Source organism: Hydra viridissima, unplaced genomic scaffold, assembly GCF_058129835.1.
Source record: "Hydra viridissima isolate aposymbiotic clone 2 unplaced genomic scaffold, HvirCarnegie_v1 scaffold_13, whole genome shotgun sequence".
In the NCBI taxonomy this organism is placed as follows: domain Eukaryota; kingdom Metazoa; phylum Cnidaria; class Hydrozoa; order Anthoathecata; family Hydridae; genus Hydra; species Hydra viridissima.
The window spans coordinates 8,045,086-8,062,988 of record NW_028324312.1 but is presented as its reverse complement, the minus strand read 5'-3'; the positions used below and the strand labels follow the sequence as shown (position 1 = coordinate 8,062,988).

At 30.0% G+C, this 17,903-nt stretch overlaps 1 protein-coding gene across 3 annotated transcripts in view; it reads right to left on the bottom strand.

Moving 5' to 3' along the window:
* Positions 1-17,903, bottom strand: part of LOC145194712 (uncharacterized) — a 139,626-nt gene that overhangs the window by 109,752 nt on the left and 11,971 nt on the right. For all 3 annotated transcript variants that reach the window (XM_090070780.1, XM_090070781.1, XM_090070782.1), the window contains exons 5-7: positions 11,611-12,216; positions 9,170-9,349; positions 4,503-4,667 (exon numbers count right to left, since the gene is read on the bottom strand). In XM_090070780.1, the coding sequence (XP_089926906.1) occupies positions 4,503-4,667; positions 9,170-9,349; positions 11,611-12,216 (951 nt within the window). The remainder of the gene's footprint in view (positions 1-4,502; positions 4,668-9,169; positions 9,350-11,610; positions 12,217-17,903) is intronic.

Sequence of the window (17,903 nt, the reverse complement as noted above, 5' to 3'; positions counted from 1 at the left end):
TATGTATGTATGTATGTATGTATGTATGTATGTATGTATGTATGTATGTATGTATGTATGTATGTATGTATGTATAGCCTTCAAAAACCCTGCTTTAAATTCATGAAAAAAATTCCTTTTAAACACTCTTAGGGGTCGTCCATAAAGTACGTACGCCAAAAACTTTGAAATATTGACCCCCCCCCTCCCCCCTGTTGCCATGCGTACTTTTTAGTCTCCTCCCCCCTTTGAAAAGTACGTACGCTTTTGAAGTACCCCCCCCCCCCTTCTCTTTTCTCTTCATGAGTTGAAAATTTAATTTTTATTAAAAAAAAATATTATTTAAGAAATTTAAATATTAGGGATCGTCCATAACGTACGCTGGGCATGAGTAAAAATAAAAAGTCATCAAAAAAAGTGATATTTTTTATATTTCAAAGCGTTCCATTTGATTAAAATAATTGCTCAATACTTTTTAATATGAAATATAAAAAGAATTTTGGAATTTCTTCATATTTCAATTTTTAATTAATTAGCGCGATAACAGTCTTGCGAAGGGTAACAAGTTTAAAAGTTAAAGTTTTAAAGTATTGTTAAACTTTAAATATCAATTTTTAAAATTGTTATATAAATAGTATTTTTTTACAATTTTTTAAACTTTATTTTGTAAAAAATGTTTTTTAATAAAAATAAGATACTATAAGTTATTTCAAAACTAAACAAACAACCCCCGTTTGCATTTATTGTAAATTTAAGTTGTGCTTTAAAATAGTCAGTTAAATATTAGTTTGAAGGCGGAATTATTAAAATGGATAACAGTGAAAAGTACAAAATTATTTACCAAAAAGTAGCAAAAGCTATGCCACAAAAAAGTAAACAGGAGCAACAGAAAGAAGCTAATAAATTGTGGTATAAAGTTAAACATAAAGAATTGACGTATGAATCGGTTTTAAAAGAACTCACACGAAAAACAATGGAAAGTAAAAGTCAGTTGATGTCTTTTTGGTCTAATGTTAAAACATCAAATAATCAATCTATTGCAGTGAAACTTCCTCTCATAAACGAAATATCAGATGAGGGACCAGAAGCTTTGTTATCATCCGATGAAGCAGACAAAATAGATTTTGTAATCGATAAAACACTAGCTACTTCTTCTAAATTTGATATTCAAAAAAGTCAAAAATCACAAACGAAAGTACCAATTGATCAGCCGACAAAATCTCATACTCCACAACAAGAGAAAATTCAAACTGAAATTTTGCAGTTAAAAGAGCAGCTGTTAACATTGGTAAATGTGCGTCGTGCAGGATTGATAACTGACGAACTTAAAATAAAATCGATTTTTGTAGAAAAGCAAATAAAAATAAAACAAATTCGTCTTAAAAAAATGAAACGCGAGGCAATCCGTCAAAGACAACGCAGAGCAAGTTTGAAACGAACACTTAATGATATTGTTGATGACGTGCCCTACTTAAAATCAAAACTTTCTAAATTCAATAGAGAAAAAAATGGTAGACCAGCTGTAATTGAAGATCAGCCAGATCTTCTTAATGCGATTGTTAACATTGCATCAATAGGAGCCGCTGCTAGCGATCGACGAAGATCGCAGGAGTTACGTTCATGTAAGACACTTGATGACTTAAATAAAAGCCTGCTAAAACTGGGTTATTGTTTATCGCGATCTGCAACATATTTAAGACTGATGCCTAAGCGATCAAACACACTTGAGGGAATACGTCACATTAAGACAGTTCCTGTGAAATTAATCAGAGCTGATAATACAGCTCGTGATAGGCATATCGATGCTGGATTTACATTTGCGTGCATGCAATACATGGATGAAATTTGTTCAATGTTTGGTCCAGATTCATGCTTTTATTTAAGTCTAGACGACAAAGCCAAAGTACCATTAGGATTAGCAGCTGCAACAAAACAATCACCAATTTTGATGCATCTTGATTATCAAGTACGTTTGCCAGATCATGATTTTTTAGTGGCTTCCAGACATAAACTTATACCGTCTGTTTATGCAGCTTGTATTATTGATCCAAATAAATTTGCTGACGCAGTGTCATATTCTGGACCAACGTATATTGCTATTAGATCTATGAAGCATGATAGCAGCACTGCTTTTACTCATGGCCGTGATTTGGAGCGTCTTGTTTCAATTGAAAGTTTTAAGCTTCATATTTGTACTCCGGAAGGTCAGGTAAAACCTATATTTGTTGTTGCATGTGATGGAGGCCCTGATGAAAATCCAAGGTTTCCCAAACCATTGCAAGTTGCAATTGCAAGATTTATAAAATGGGATTTGGATGTCTATCTAACAGGAACTCATGCACCTCATTATTCAACATATAACAGGGTTGAACGGCGCATGGCTCCGCTGAGTCGAGAGTTAGCAGGTTTGGTTTTGCCACATGATCATTTTGGGACACATCTAAATGCATCTGGAAAAACAATTGACATTGATTTAGAAGAAAAAAATTTTGCTAAAGCTGCAGAAACTCTAGCTGAGATATGGTCGGATATAATAATTGATAACTATTCTGTTTGTGCTGAATATGTTGAACCTTCCCAACTGTCACCAATACCTGAGCAAGATTCAAAATGGATTCAAAATCACGTAAGACAAAGTCAATATTTTTTAATGATTGTTAAGTGTGATGTTCCGAATTGCTGTAAACCTTGGCGAAGTTCCTGGAAAAAATATTTTTCTCAACGTTTTTTACCAGGTCCAGTTGTAATGTCTCATGGTGCTGAAGGAATTTTTATTCCTGAGCCAAAGGTAGCACGAAATATTCCTAAACCTTACTTTTCTTCTTTAGCGCAGCGCTTGGGATACATAGGTTCAAAAATTTCGATGGAAGCTTCCTTTGATTTGTACTGCCCATCAATTTCACAACAAAAAATTGATCAAAGAACTTGCAAAACCTGCAAAATTTATCACGCTTCTAAAGCAAGTGTTAAGCGTCACAAATGCATGTTTGGAAACATAATCAATACTACCTCTGAGAAAAATAAAAATGACGATGAAAACAATGATACTCATTTAACAGTAAATGAAAGTAATTCTGATCAAATTCATGTCATCGAAAACATATTTGATTGGATGAAATCACCCTTTGATTTAGATAGATCACCAACAATTTAAATTAGTTGATTAATGAAGACTATATTAATAATTTTGTTTGTAAAATATTAAAACGATGTTTTGAAACCTATAAAAAAAACAGTTTTTTTAAATTTGTGATTACTTAAAAAAAAATTATTACCCTGCCTTTAAACACAACCTATACTTTAAAGGTACCAAACAAACATTCACACCAGTTTGTTGATTTTAAAAGTTTCCTGTTTGCCAGCAAAAGCGCCTAAAGATCATATACATAAATCTTTCAACAAGACTTTTTTGTTTTATTTTGTGAAAATGATCTCTTAAATGATTGCAAAGTAATACACTTTACTGTCACCTTGATGTTCAGAGTTAAAAAGTTTCTAACACTAAATTGATTGCTTGCATTTTTTTAGCTGAAATACTTTTCAAAAATTTATAACCTCCAATTTTCACAAGCTTCTTAGTTTATTATATTTATCAAAAAAAGTACCCGAGATAAGATGATGCAATTTTGTTACATAACATTTTTTATATTTAAGAAATAATAACTATGTTTTCATACACAAAGAATTTTCGTATTTATATAAGATTGAGCACAAATGTGTTTTCCTCGCGGTAATTAATTTCCTACTTTAATTGCGATAAAGCAACATAGGCGGAGGGTTTTTAAAAACATTAAAATTTTGAAAAAAAAATTTCTAGGCTTGCGATGGTCAAAACAATTGTTTTGACCATCGCAATGGAATACCGCATGGAAATACAATAATTGTGCATTATCATTAAAACTTTGCCTATTCCTTAATTACTAATAAACGTAACCAAGCATGTGAGGTGTTACATTTATAAAACGCTTCAAACGATAACTATAAGGTGCCAAATAAACGTTCCTGCCCGTTTATTTGGAACTAAAAACCCACAACATTTTAACCAACCCCATTAAAACTTATTACGTTTTTATTGTTAAATTTAAATTTCTCTTACTAATTTTTAAGTTCCTTTAGTAAAAAGAACTTTAAAGTTTCCAAAAAAAAATTGTAATTAGATCTTCTTTAAGGGTAAGTATACTTCCCTCCCTCCCCAACTGTCATTTCATAGTGACGGTCATGGTTTTATTATTTAGAAAAAATTATTTATTTGTTATTATATTAAAAAATATCTAGTAATTTATTAAAAAACATCTAGTTATAGATAAGTATTTGTTAGTGGTGATAAATTATAAATATAAGCATTAACTAAGAAAAATACTTTTAAATTAGTGCGTACGTACTTTTATATTCAACCCCTCCCCCCCCCCCCCATACGCTTTCGTACGCTTTTTGAAGATCCCCCCCCCCCTCCCCTCTATGAGCGTACGTACTTTATGGACGACCCCTTATGACAAACGTTATCTGATTGTAACTTAACTTACTTGAACAAACAACGTTTATTCCGCACTCACGAGTTTCTGAATAGAGACCAATGCAAGGACCCACAAGATTGTTGCATGTTCTAGAACGTGATGTTTTTGGAGGATTGCTCTCAAGTTGACAAGTAGCAGAGCATTGACCCCATGCAGTCCATTCATTAAATGTGCCTTAAAAGTAGATTAAGTAGTTAAAGTTATTGCACTTATAAATATTTTCAAAATTAGTTACAAAAAATCTATGTGTATACATACATACATACATACATACACACATACATACATACATGCATGCATGCATGCATGCATGCATGCATGCATGCATGCATGCATACATACATACACATACATACACATACATACACATACATACATACATACATACATACATACATACATACATACATACATACATACATACATACATACATACATACATACATACATACATACATACATACATACATACATACATACATACATACATACATACATACATACATACATACATACATACATACATACATACATACATATACATACATATACATACATACATATATATTTTTGTATTGATATATACATAAATATACATTTATACACATATATACATATATGTATAAATATCTGTTTGCATTTGTAAGAGTATATGCATGGTGAAACCATTTAAATAGTTTAGCGACTGAGATGTTTGGGGGTTTACAAAGTTTCTTGAATAGTAGTAGTTTGCTGAATAATGCTCTCATCGGCAATTGAGCTTCTTGCCAACCTTGTTAATTGAACTCGGAATTATAATGACCTTTTTCTGTTTTTTTTTTGTATTTATTTTGTTTATTGAATTAATTCTTATCTCAATAAATTAAGAGAAATGTCACATTAATATACTTTACATAATTGCAAAATAGTTTGTGTAGCTATAATCACATTAAGCATCAAGATTATTTACTTCAGATCTCACAATTAAAAGTGGGTTTCCATTTGGATATTTATTATGTATATGGAAAGGAATGAGTTGTTTCTCCTAAAGTTTGAATTATCTTTTGTAGAATCTATTCATCAGCTCTATTTTTGAGATGTAAACAGATATAGTTACTTTTACCCTTTTTGATACTACTGACTCTTACTAGAGATCTTAATCATTTTGCCATTCAATCCTTCCTTCAGTGAATTGAAATTTTACTCTTGTGTTATAGGTAAGTTAATTACTTTTGTTTAATCAATTTCTTTATTTTTATAGATATGGACTTTTTTGAATCTTCTAAAACTACAGCCTTTAATTCTTTTTGCGGATTTATTAAAGCAAAATAATTGTCTCATTTGTAGTCTTACAGACTTAACAAAGTTCCATGAATATGACTAGAGCAGTCATTAATATTGTTCTTTGTTGAACACTTTGGAGATAATTGAGTTCCTAAAGCTAAGTCTACTGAGATAAGATAGCTATGTCGACTGAGAAAAAAGTGATTTATAGGTTAAATAAATGATAGCCAAAAGAAAATTGTGATGATTTTCTTTTAAAGTAGTTGAAGAAACTAGTTTTTTAAAATAGATAACTCGTTGTAAGGCTTGTGTTGTGTTTTTATGATTTTATGTTCTAGACAACCATCAACTTATGTAATATGCAATATATTTAACTTAGCTTATATATATTATTACATAAGTATATTTAGCTTTTTAATATATTTAACTTCTTAGCTATTAAATTATTATATTGAATATATCTATATTCTCATATTTAACTTACTAAAATACTTAATAATTAATATTATTAACTTATTATTATATTTAACTTTGATTAAAGAATTAAGATTCCTAATAAGTTAAAGCAAATGAAGCTTAAGATAGCACTACTTCTATTTTCTTATATAGCGATGTTAAAATAAGATGATTAAATAAATGCATTACTTATTCTTTGCTGAAAATGTAAGGAAATTCACAGTTACTTTAAATTTTAATTTAAAAATGATTTCAAAAACTTTGCTCATTTTTTTTAAGGGAGCTTAAAATGAAAAAATTTAATAATATTCAAATCAATTTAAAATAGTAATATCAGGAAAACATTATTTTTAGAAGCTTAATTTACTTGATAACTTTACTTGAAGTATGATAAATGTTAAAGATATAAAAATCATTCATATAAAATGTTCTGGTATAAGTCTGGTAATTTGTGATATAACCTAAAAAATAAATTTAAGGTTGTTTTTTGCTTTTAGACTTTTAAAGAAACCTAATTTATAATAAAAGTGAAGTAGGTCTACCGTCAGCAAGGAGTCATAGCTGGAGAGGAAAGTCTATGATTCAAGCTGTTTCAGTCAATCGAAAAAAATTCTGTGTTATTGGAAGAACGATATAAAAGTCTGTTGTGAGCAACAAATTTAAATACAATTTATTATTGGAAAAATCTTAAAATAACTACTAGGACTTGCATGTGTGGTTAGAGTAGACGTTATTCAAGATTTAGTTATCAGTAGAATTCAATCTATTTTTTTTTTTGTAAATTTTTCACGATATTGTATTTGCTAGGTTTTTCTGTTACCTTTTTTGTTAATTTGCGCCACGCATATCAACATTTATTGATGGATTTTGAATAAATAATATATAATCTATCAACATAAGTAGATGGAATGTCTATTTCGAGTGTCATTTTATCTTTCTTTAACAAGCTTATAAAAATGTTTTTCTTAATAATCAATGCTCAGTTGACAGAATTTTCAGTGGACAATTTTTATCTCAATTTTTAGTGGACACCCGTTATTATATCCACTTTAATTGGATATAACAACGGGTGTTCACTGAAAAATGAGATAAAGAAAAAACGCAATAGTTTTGAATTTAAATGTTAGTAAATATATTAGTAGGTATTACAATACTGTGAGGAGGGAAAATGAGAAAATTGTAAACATTATCTTTAAGTTTTACCCGACTCAAGCATATAACATTCGAACGAAGAAAAGAGTGAGTCAACCAAGAAAAGAAGTACGCACAGAGACTTATTGAATTGTCATATGAATAAGATGATAAAGCGAATAGAAAAGTAAAAAGTAGCCACAACCAAGAAAAGACGTACACAGAGAGATTTATTGAATTTGTCATATGAATAAACGATATAGCGAAAAGAAAAGTAAAAAATAACAACAACCTAGAAAAGATGTACGCACGGAGATTTATTCAGCCTGTAACATAAGTAAATGATGAATAAGTAGCAAAACCGTAAACAACCGAAAACTATAAAAAGGTCAAAAAAGAAGAGAGAATTGGTTAACGCAGGGTAGAGTAAGAGAAAGAGAAGAGGATTTTATGAGAAAAGAGTTTTAAAGAGATTTAAAAGCAGATTTTATAAAGAAAGAGTTTTAAAGAGATTTAAAAGAAGATTTTATGAAAAAAGAGTTTTAAAAAGACTTAAAAGAAGATTTTATGAGAAAAGAGTTTTAAAGAGACTTAAAAGAAGATTTTATGAGAAATGAGTTTTGAGAGATTTAAAGAGAATTTTATGAGAAGTATTTATGAAGATTTTAAAGAGAAACTTATGAAAAGAGTTGGTAAGAAAAGATATTTGAGTAACTTTAAATAAGCGTTATTATCTGTATTGATTTATTGATATTTGCATGAGTTAATATTAAGTGAATATATATTGATGAGAATATTTGAGAATATTTATGAAGAAAAATAAGTAAGAAAAGAAGAACCAGTAGTAAGTATTTTTGTTTGCATTTCGATTATTAATATTATTGTTGTTATTACTATATGCGTTAAATATTGTTAGTGAAAAGTTTGATGCTCTAACCGCGCACCTTATCAAAGCCGCGCCGTAATATATCACCTGAGTGACCGAACATAGAAAATATTTAACAAAACCCCGAAATACCAACCTTGTTCCCAACCTCCATATACCTAATCAACATACACTAAACCCTTCCCTTTAACCAAACCCTTTCCCCTTCCCCCTACCCTTTCCCTTCAAACGATAAGAAAAACATTAAAATTAAAACAAATAAAATAATTAAAAAGATAAATAAACAAATATCCACCGCCCTCACAATACCTTGAAAAGAAGGTATTATAATACCTTCTTTTGAATAGTAAATTATATTAAGTGTAAATGTAAAAGAAGATAAATCAAAAACATTTGTTATTTTCGTAATGAAAATGTCATTTGAAAAAGAAAGCTACAAACGTTAGTTCTCGTAAGGAAATTTTGTAAAGAGAATTTTTTATCCCTTTAAAAGTTGCACAGAGTTTTACTAACTCAAAATAAAAAGATTGGGTAATGTCTGTCTTAACAGATTAACAAAAAAAAAAAAAATACATGAATTTTGTAACTTATTATTCTAATAAAATTTATTCGTTTTATTTTTGGAAAAAATCAATTATTTCATGTATTTAGCTTTTGATTTTCATATGTCATTTTTCAGTGGACCCGTTAAAACCTTTCTACCAAAATCCCAAATCAATTGAATTAAAATTAAAAAACAAAAAAGAAAAAGTTATTTAAAATGTCTTGATAAATTACCAATAAATATAAAGAAGATACCAGAAAAATTCCGATACTAATTTGTTTGCTAACTTAGTTTTAGTAATGCATAATAAGATAAAAAAGTGCTAAAAGATTAATTTTTAAAAGATTTTCATTTTAGACAACGTACTAAATGCTGTTATCAAGCTTCTGTACTTACTACACTGTGCAGAGCAAGTCCTTAACTCAAATCTTCCTATGTTTCCTTCTGTTGAGCAATCTCCTTGAATATACGAAGTTCTTGGATTATAGCAGTAACGCTCACGCATTTGTGTTCCTGTGCCACCACATAAAACACTGCAGTTACTCCAAGTATTCCATTCAGACCACTGTCCTTTGGCTAAGGAAAAAAATTTAGCTACAGGTATTTGTTTAAATAAATAGTTGCAACTAAAGTTGAAGTTATGTGTAAGTTGGTAAAAGTTTTAAATGAAAAGCTAAAGTTAATTGTAAAACTGTTTCAAGTATTTTACATTGAAGTACATAAAAGTTTTACAAAACTTCTGATTGAAGTTTGATATCTGATGCTACCTTATCGTTTAATCATATTGATTTAAGAGTTTTTAAAATTTAAAGGAGCATAAATGAAGTTGAAATTATTGCCGAAACATTCTCTAATGTTAGAGCCCGCTTTTGAGGTTAGTTTTTTTCATTTGTCTTGCTATCTGGTTTTGCCTTGTTTTAAAATAAACATGTAGTCTCATTAAGCGCTTGTTCCAGAGGTTTGGTGAAACAGATTTATGGTTAAACTTAAAAAGTAATAGAGTAATTGGTTGTGATATTCAGATCTGCGAAAAGTATGCATTAAGCTATAAATATATGCACAACAAATTGCAACATAATCAAGATTTTCTTCAGCAATTTTCAAATACAATTCCCAAATTTAATGAAAACTTTTCAGTCAATAATTTTCAATACTTAATACTCTTGACCTTTTCTTAAATGTTAATCCTAACCAAAATTTCATCCGCTTTACAACACAGAAAGACCCTTCTACAAATGCAGTGTTTTAGAAAGTACTCTTAAAGCAATTAGTTCTGTTCGCAGAGTTATAGAAAAAGCCTGTGTATGAAGTAGCCCTAGAACTTTTTCATTTTCTTAACTTAGAAAACCTAAGATATTCTACTAGCTGTTTTTCTCTAATAAAGGTTGACGAGGACAATGTTTACAGTGTGTTTATTTCATTTGTGGAAACTTATAATAACTCTGTCTTCGATTTACTTCAGTTTACCCATACTGTAAACTAAAAAGTTTTTTTTCGTAAGTTTTTCCATATTTAAGTAATTATCAATATGTTTAGTGAGCTTTTGTATTCCATTTTTTCAAACTTTGATATTTGTATTGGTTAGAGTGAAAATAGATACTGCACCAGATTCAATATTAAATATTGTTTTGATACAGCACTAAGCAACAATGAATGGAAATCTGGTGCAGTATTTATTCTAGCATGATTAACCATTAATTTGGTTACTGTGTTGGCACTGAATTGCCAATTCAAATATTACTTTACACAAACTAGAGAAAAAATTCTGAAGGGCTCACTAAGAAATTGCTGAATGATTTTCAGCAGAATTCATATTCACTCAAAAGTTTATGCAAATTCAAATGATTTTCTCAGCAAGAACTTTTTATGAACAGTGATTTCTACAAACTCTATTTGGAAAATATTAATTAGTAATCTATGTACTTGAACATAAAAAATTATGAAAGTTCATGCAGTTCATAAGTAATTTCAATAAAAATTTGTGACTTCTTGAGGTGAGTGCTTGCTGTTATAAAAACACGTTGGCGTTTTTATAACAGCAAGCACTCACCTCAAGATGGTGCTACACGTTATTTGATAAATAAACTTATCATTCTGGTAAAAAGTTATGAGGAATGAAGGATAAAAATTTAAGCTTTTAAAGTCCGATTGAGCTCAAAAAGTACGGGGAAAGGAAAGCGAAGCATTCATACTCAGTTGCATTTGAGGAACAGCGAAATTTGGCAGAGGCAATGTTCCGGATTAATGGTTGATGGCTCAAAACATGAAAGCTGGAGTATACTGATTTGTATTATGGACTTTGAGGTTAATGTCAACATTCTCAATAAAAATCTTCTGACCTCAGCTTGAAAACTGCGATTGGGAAAACATTTTCTCTTCCGACAAGACAAAGACCCCAAGCGTTTGCCAATGAAGCAAAAGAGTTTTTCATCCAGAAGCATATTGAGTTACTTGTTTGAGTTATTAGTTATCTAATTGAAAACCTGTAAGTTATTCAGGATCAAGAAAATTTCTCAAAAAGAAAAAAGAGCGAAAGATCTTGCTCAGCGAAGCCTTTACTCAGACTGATCCAAAAACAACAAAGAAGTTAACTAAATGAATGCAAAATTGATAAATAAATTTTCTTTTCAGAAAGTCATTTTATGATTAATTTAAGTTGCTGAATTTCAAATCTGAAATAAATAGATATTTACAAAACCTCTACTAAACGTTGAGTGTTCAAAAATCTTTCAATGAAATTTGTGATTCATAGTTTTTGAACAACTTAAAATTTATTTAACAAAAAACTGATTTTAATAAATATTTATAGTTTAAATTCTATAAACTTAACTACATACTTTGACAAATTGTTTGAAGGACAGTAAGATCTTCATATGTGATTGTCAATAAATCCCAGAAGCTGTTTGCATATTTGTTCGAGAAATAAACTTCATCATTTATTTCATATCTTGACATTCTTTGAATATCTGAGGCGTTTATATTAGGACCTACCGCTCCAACAAACAGTAACGCATCACTTTTGACAAGCTCCTCGGTTTGCCGTCTAAGATTTGTGTCATTTTCAACATTTTCTTTGCCATTTGTAAGAAGTATAATAATTGGTAATACATTAAACCTCTTACAACCTTGAAACGCTTCCCTTGCTTTCACAAGGGCCATGTTTATTGCACTTCCACCATTTTTTTTTTTTATGGTATCTATAAAGCCATTGAACATCACTTTTGAGGAAAGATTACCACACGCAGAAACTATTTCAGCATTAAAACCGTAGTTTACTACAGCAACTTCGACATTTTCATTTTTACCTAGTTCTGAGTTTCTTACAAACTCTTTTACAAAGTCTTTTTCTTGAGCCCATTGATTGTTAATTGGACTAGAGCTAACACCATAGGAAGAATCCAGTACCATGATGTAACTGATATTCAAATTAGAGCAAGATGTCACTGAAATAAAAAAAATCTTCATGTTAATTTTTAACGCAATTGCTGCAAGATAATATAGATTAGTATTTCTGATTGGGCGTTAGATTATTTGGCTTTAACTTATTTGGCTTAAAATTGTAAGTTTTTAAAATATATCCGATAGGAGAACTTTGCATTAATTATGAAACAATTTTGTTATTCAGAAAGAGTTTTAAATTTAAATTTTGTTTCTTGCTTGATGTTTGTTTTTAGTTGATATTTAGATTTGAGAATTACTTCTCAAAATGTTTAAACTTTTTATAAGGAACATGCTTTCCTTCGGCGAGTCTGTGAACCCAAAACTATAAGTCATTTTAAAAGTGTCAAATTAAATAAAAAGCAAATATAGCGCAGATTTTAAAAGAATGCAGTGAAGCTCATACTACTTAATCTCTGATGTTTAATTGTCTGTAAACAGGGAGAATTAATTGTTTTATTTATATTCTAAAAAACAAGCTAGTAGTTTTAATGGATCAAAACAATTATTATATATTTTAAAACAATTTCAGAAGAATTTTTTTCAGAAGTTTAATTTTTATTTTTTTACTTCTTGTTTTACTTTTTTGAAATAAAACGAATGTTGGTTTGCTACAAATTCTTTCCATTTATCAACTTATAAGAAAAAACATCAACCTTTATCTTGTTAAGATTTCAAAATCAATTTATAAGGTGAAAATTTATCTGAACAATTCCGGCATGTAAGCCATAGTAAACTAAAACCAAAAACAGAATAAAAATATTTAGGCTGGGCTAAAAATACTTATAGATTGAAAAAATTCAAAAACGTTTTCTCTTATTAACAAATGATAAAAACAATTTCCTGAATTCATTCTTTCTGTTTGCTTTCAATGTTTCTTCATATACTGTGCGGAGTGAAGTAATAGATTAATATAGCTGACAGAAGAATATACCTTTTGATTACTGATAAACAGCAAATATCCAAGGTTGAAAATTTTAGTTCAACCTTAGTTAAAAATTGCTTTTATTGTTGAAGATAGTCCTTGCACAATAAATTTTACAAGCTCAGTATGTATTTGTTAAAAAGTCAGTGAAATTGATACTGCGATATTATTTAATCAATAAATCCTATAAGGCAATAGCATATTATTCAACTTTTATATACTTCTTTCAAATGTGGTTTTGTGTCATTACAGTCCCTCTCTTAAAACAACCCTTTACCTACACCACGTTTAAGTATTGGAAAAGAGAGTTATGAAATCGACTTCGAAGTTAAAAAGTTAGCCTTAAATTTTCATAAGGATTTAAATTTAGATAATATAAAACCAACGAAACTTATTAAAAACAAAGAAACTATTGCTACCTAACATGTTCTAAAGCAGAGCAGATCTTTACAACTGACAGAATATACAGAGGTGTTTCAGTCACCCCATTCTTGTACTCTTCTCTTTATGAAAAAACCAACTTCCCATCCTTTTCATTCATATTTAAAACAAAATTTGTAGATCCTACAACAGAGGCCTGCGGTTTACCATTTTCCTACCCGCCATAGTTTAGAGATGGAGATAGAAAGCTTCATGTGTAAATATGTAGAAAATTCAGTGAACCCATAAAAATCTTGTTTTCCGTCATTTTTTAACAGTAGTTTATTATATCAAAACAATTGAAATTTGGGAAAACAAGGTTTTTATGGACTCATTGACATTTGTATTTCTTGAATTTGAGCTTTTTATTTGTATGACTTGTTTTAGCATATCAAATATAGAAAGCTTAATGTGATAATAGGAAACTTAATGTGATAATTGTCAAAGAAGTAATAAAATAAAATGTTAAACATTGTAAAGTGAAAAATTACATAAAGTACTCAAAAATGTTTCTGATATATATTAATGATTTTAAAAACAAAGAAAAAGATTAATTCTTATCCCAAATATACGTGAATTAGGACTAGATAAATTACGATTATGGAAGGATTTACTCAACGAAATCAAATAAAACTGAAGGAATTAGCAAAGAGAACATAAAGGCTACTTTAGATATATTTATTTCAAAAGTGAAGAAAAAACTTAAAAGATGTGATGGAAATTATGATTCTTTTATAGAGAAAGAATACCAATGGCATCAAGAAAATCTTATGACCAATAAAAGTAGCCATTTTGTTTCTAGAAAACTCCATAAACAATGGGTGGTCCTTCGAGAGCAAAGGAAAAGAGAAAAAATAAAAGAACTAGGTGTTGAACATCATGCTCTATTGTTAGTCTCTGCAAGAATTACACTTTTTAAAAAAAGTGAAATGTTTCATAGATCAAAAAAGTTAAAGGCACTTTGGATAAAACTTTTCCTTTAAATATGAGTGTAAAGCAAACTCTTGCATTAGAAGTGAATACTGGCCTCAACAATAAACAATATTAAATTTTCAGAAACTTTGCCTTTGGACACATATTTAAATCCTTCTTGCACGATATTTAAGTGGAAAAAGTTAAATACTATCCTAAATTTTTTTTTTTCTCTGATTTCAGCTGCTACCATTAACAAATGCTAAAGATGTGTATATAGATTGTGTAACAATGTCAATAGTAGCAGCTGAAATAAATAATGCCAGAAAATTGTGCTAAAAATTCATTATTTAAATTTCACATTAAGGATAAACTTGTATGTCTCGTTATGTCTCGTTATGTCGCGTTAAAAAGATGTAAATTCCGGGAAATTGTGAAGGTCCTATTTTGTCCGGGACATCTCGTTCGCTAATGGGAACAAAGCTTTTAGGATCGTCTTGCCTCCTCTCGAGTAAAAAAATGGTGACACGCAGATTTTTAGTGAACAGTATTCTTCTTCATTGATCTTTTAAAAAGTTTATATTTTTTTCCGTAAAACCATTAAGGCGACATACTTTCGTAATTGAATAATCATTATAAGTCATTTGATTTCCCATAACATAATTTGCCACAACGCAATTAGTTTTATTTTAAACAGTTATTTCGATTTGCATTCGCTCGTAATTAATTATTAAACTTGTATCACGCTCCAGTCAGTTCAGATACTAGATTATTATTATTATCGGATTATAAAGTTTGTTAATTTAGCCGTAGTGTCGAACCTGTAATCATAATGTAGACTTAGAACTGTTAATACAAAGTTATTAAACTTTTTGAAAAAACATCTGAAGTTCTATCTAACAACAATGAGGAATGCCAATATCAATGTTTAATCTATATTTGCGACACTATTACTGAAAAAAATTACTGAGATTATTCCATTGGGTGAAGAAATTTCCTTGCTCATTGGAGATGATGATGAACTGCAGCTGGATGTAGAATCATCCACAGAATTTACACTGTTATGTAAGAACGAACTTTCAATTAATAACAGGCATTTAAAAAAACACGATCCCAAGATCGATTCTTTAAGTTTAACAAGCAATTCTAATAATAAAACAATCAAATTACTACCTTACTCTTATTCTGTAGCCCTTCCCCCCCCCCCCCCTCCCCATTGCCTTTAAGCAGGTTTAATGATGATCAGGCTTTTAAGTTTACAGGTGTTGACTACGCAGGCTCATTACACGTTAAGAATATACATAAGGGTAGTAATTCAAATAAAGTTTGAATTTTTTCATATACTTGCTGTTCCATACGCTCTTTGTTTTAAGATCTTGTTCCAGATTTTTCAGGAGAATTCTGTGTACAAAGTTTACAACGGTTTATAGCAAAACGAGGCGCTCCAACTATAATCATTTCCGATTACGGCTCACAATTCATATCTAAAATTAATAAAGACTTTATATCATCTCGTGGTATATTATAGCATGTCAACGCTGCCGCTGCGTCCTGGTGTGGAGGATTCTTCAAAAAATTGTTGTTTCAACCAAACGCTGCTCCGTAAGGTAATAGCAAATATCCGCATTACATACAAAGAACTTCTGATTATATTAACCGAAGTTGAAGCCGTTATTAATAATCGCCCAATTACATTTACATACAAAATGCCTGGAGACACCTCATTAACATCAAATCATATGTGATATGGTAGAATAATGAACTTCAAAGCAGTTAAGGAAAGATTTTGATTTAAATACACGAAGTACATATATTGAGAGCGTACTAAATCAATATCGGAAAAGCTGGCGAGAAGAATACATCACAGAGCTTAGAGAATATCGTAACCAAACAGAAAGAAATGGCACAAATCAAATTCCATTAAATGATTTTGTATTAATGCATGACCCAAATGCTAAACGCGTATTTTGGAAAACTGGAATAGCGCAAAAATTGATTAGGTCACATGACAAGAAAAGTCGAACAGCAGCTGTTAGGTACGTCAATAATGGAAAAGCAGATGTTATCGGACGACCTATAAACAAGCTATATTTGCTTGAAGTCTTAAATAGTACACTGAACGAAAGGGTTATTCAAGTGAAACTTTGTGATGAAGATGAAATTGAATTTTTAGTTAAAAATTTATGTTAAACGTACTTTTTAAGTTGGTTCCCACCTTCATGAAATCAGCTTAGTTTTCCTTTCTGAAGCAATATCACTTGCTATTCTTACAGCTATAAGCAATTATTAATCTGTTAAAATGCTTCATAAAAATAATTCTCAAGATGTCAAAATATTTCTTAAGATTGATATGAATATAAATGAGAAAGAAAAGAAACTCATATGATCAGTAGAGAAGTTATGTCCAGGGGTAGGACTAAAAAGGACACAACTGAAGGTTTAATGTTTAAATTATGAGCAATATTTTTTGTTGTTGAGCTTGTGTTTTATATTTTTCTGGCAGCATAGCCATCGATTAAATTACAATCTCTTTAAACAAAAACCGTGGCTTTTAAAATTTTCTCCTTCTTTTACATCGGAGAGTTTTCCAGAATATCCCTAAAAAACCGTCATAAAAAACCGCTTACAGAAATTTATAATTTTGGTTTTTACTGGTAAAAAATTTTAAAATTATTAACTCTGATATGTCACTGAACGCACCAGCACTTTCACAGAAGAATTACAATCCTCATTGATACTTATTAAGCTCTGGCATCTCGAAACGTTTCAAGAATTTTCAATCGAGATTTTTATTTTGAGATGATACGAGAAGTTACGAGATAGGTTTGAAAATTTACCGAAACATCTCGAAAATTTCGAGATGTTTCGGTAAATTTTTTTCGGTAAACTCTCGAAGCAAACTCAAAATTTTTTTGAGTTTGCTTCGAGAGTTACGAGATTCTTTTCGAGATTAGTTGCGAAAATCTCGTATTTACTTCATTTCGAGATAGAGCGAGAATTTCGAGATATTACGAGTTATAACGAGTTTCTCGTAATAACTCGTCAAAAAAAAAAAAGGGATAAACTAGTTAATCCGTACAAAGTACGAATTTTTGGGACAACTGACGCACAGTGGGACGAAGTCCCGATTTCGTGGCCAAAAGTCAAATTTTTGAATTTTATATTTTCGTCTTTTTACGTTCAGATCTTGTTTACAGATAGTCCTATAACAAAATTCCGAACAGAGCAGGTATATCACTGCTCTAGGCTGGCCTCGACATCAGTTGACATTTAGCCTCCGTTCGGTACGCACTAAACAAGTGGACACGTCAAAAAATTCTTGCCTGTTTTAATGTGCTGTTAAACTGAAGAAATTATTTGAATTCGAATTCGGCAAAATGGAATCACTTTCTGGAGGCATGTAGAATATATCGTTATGCATTGTTATTGCTAATT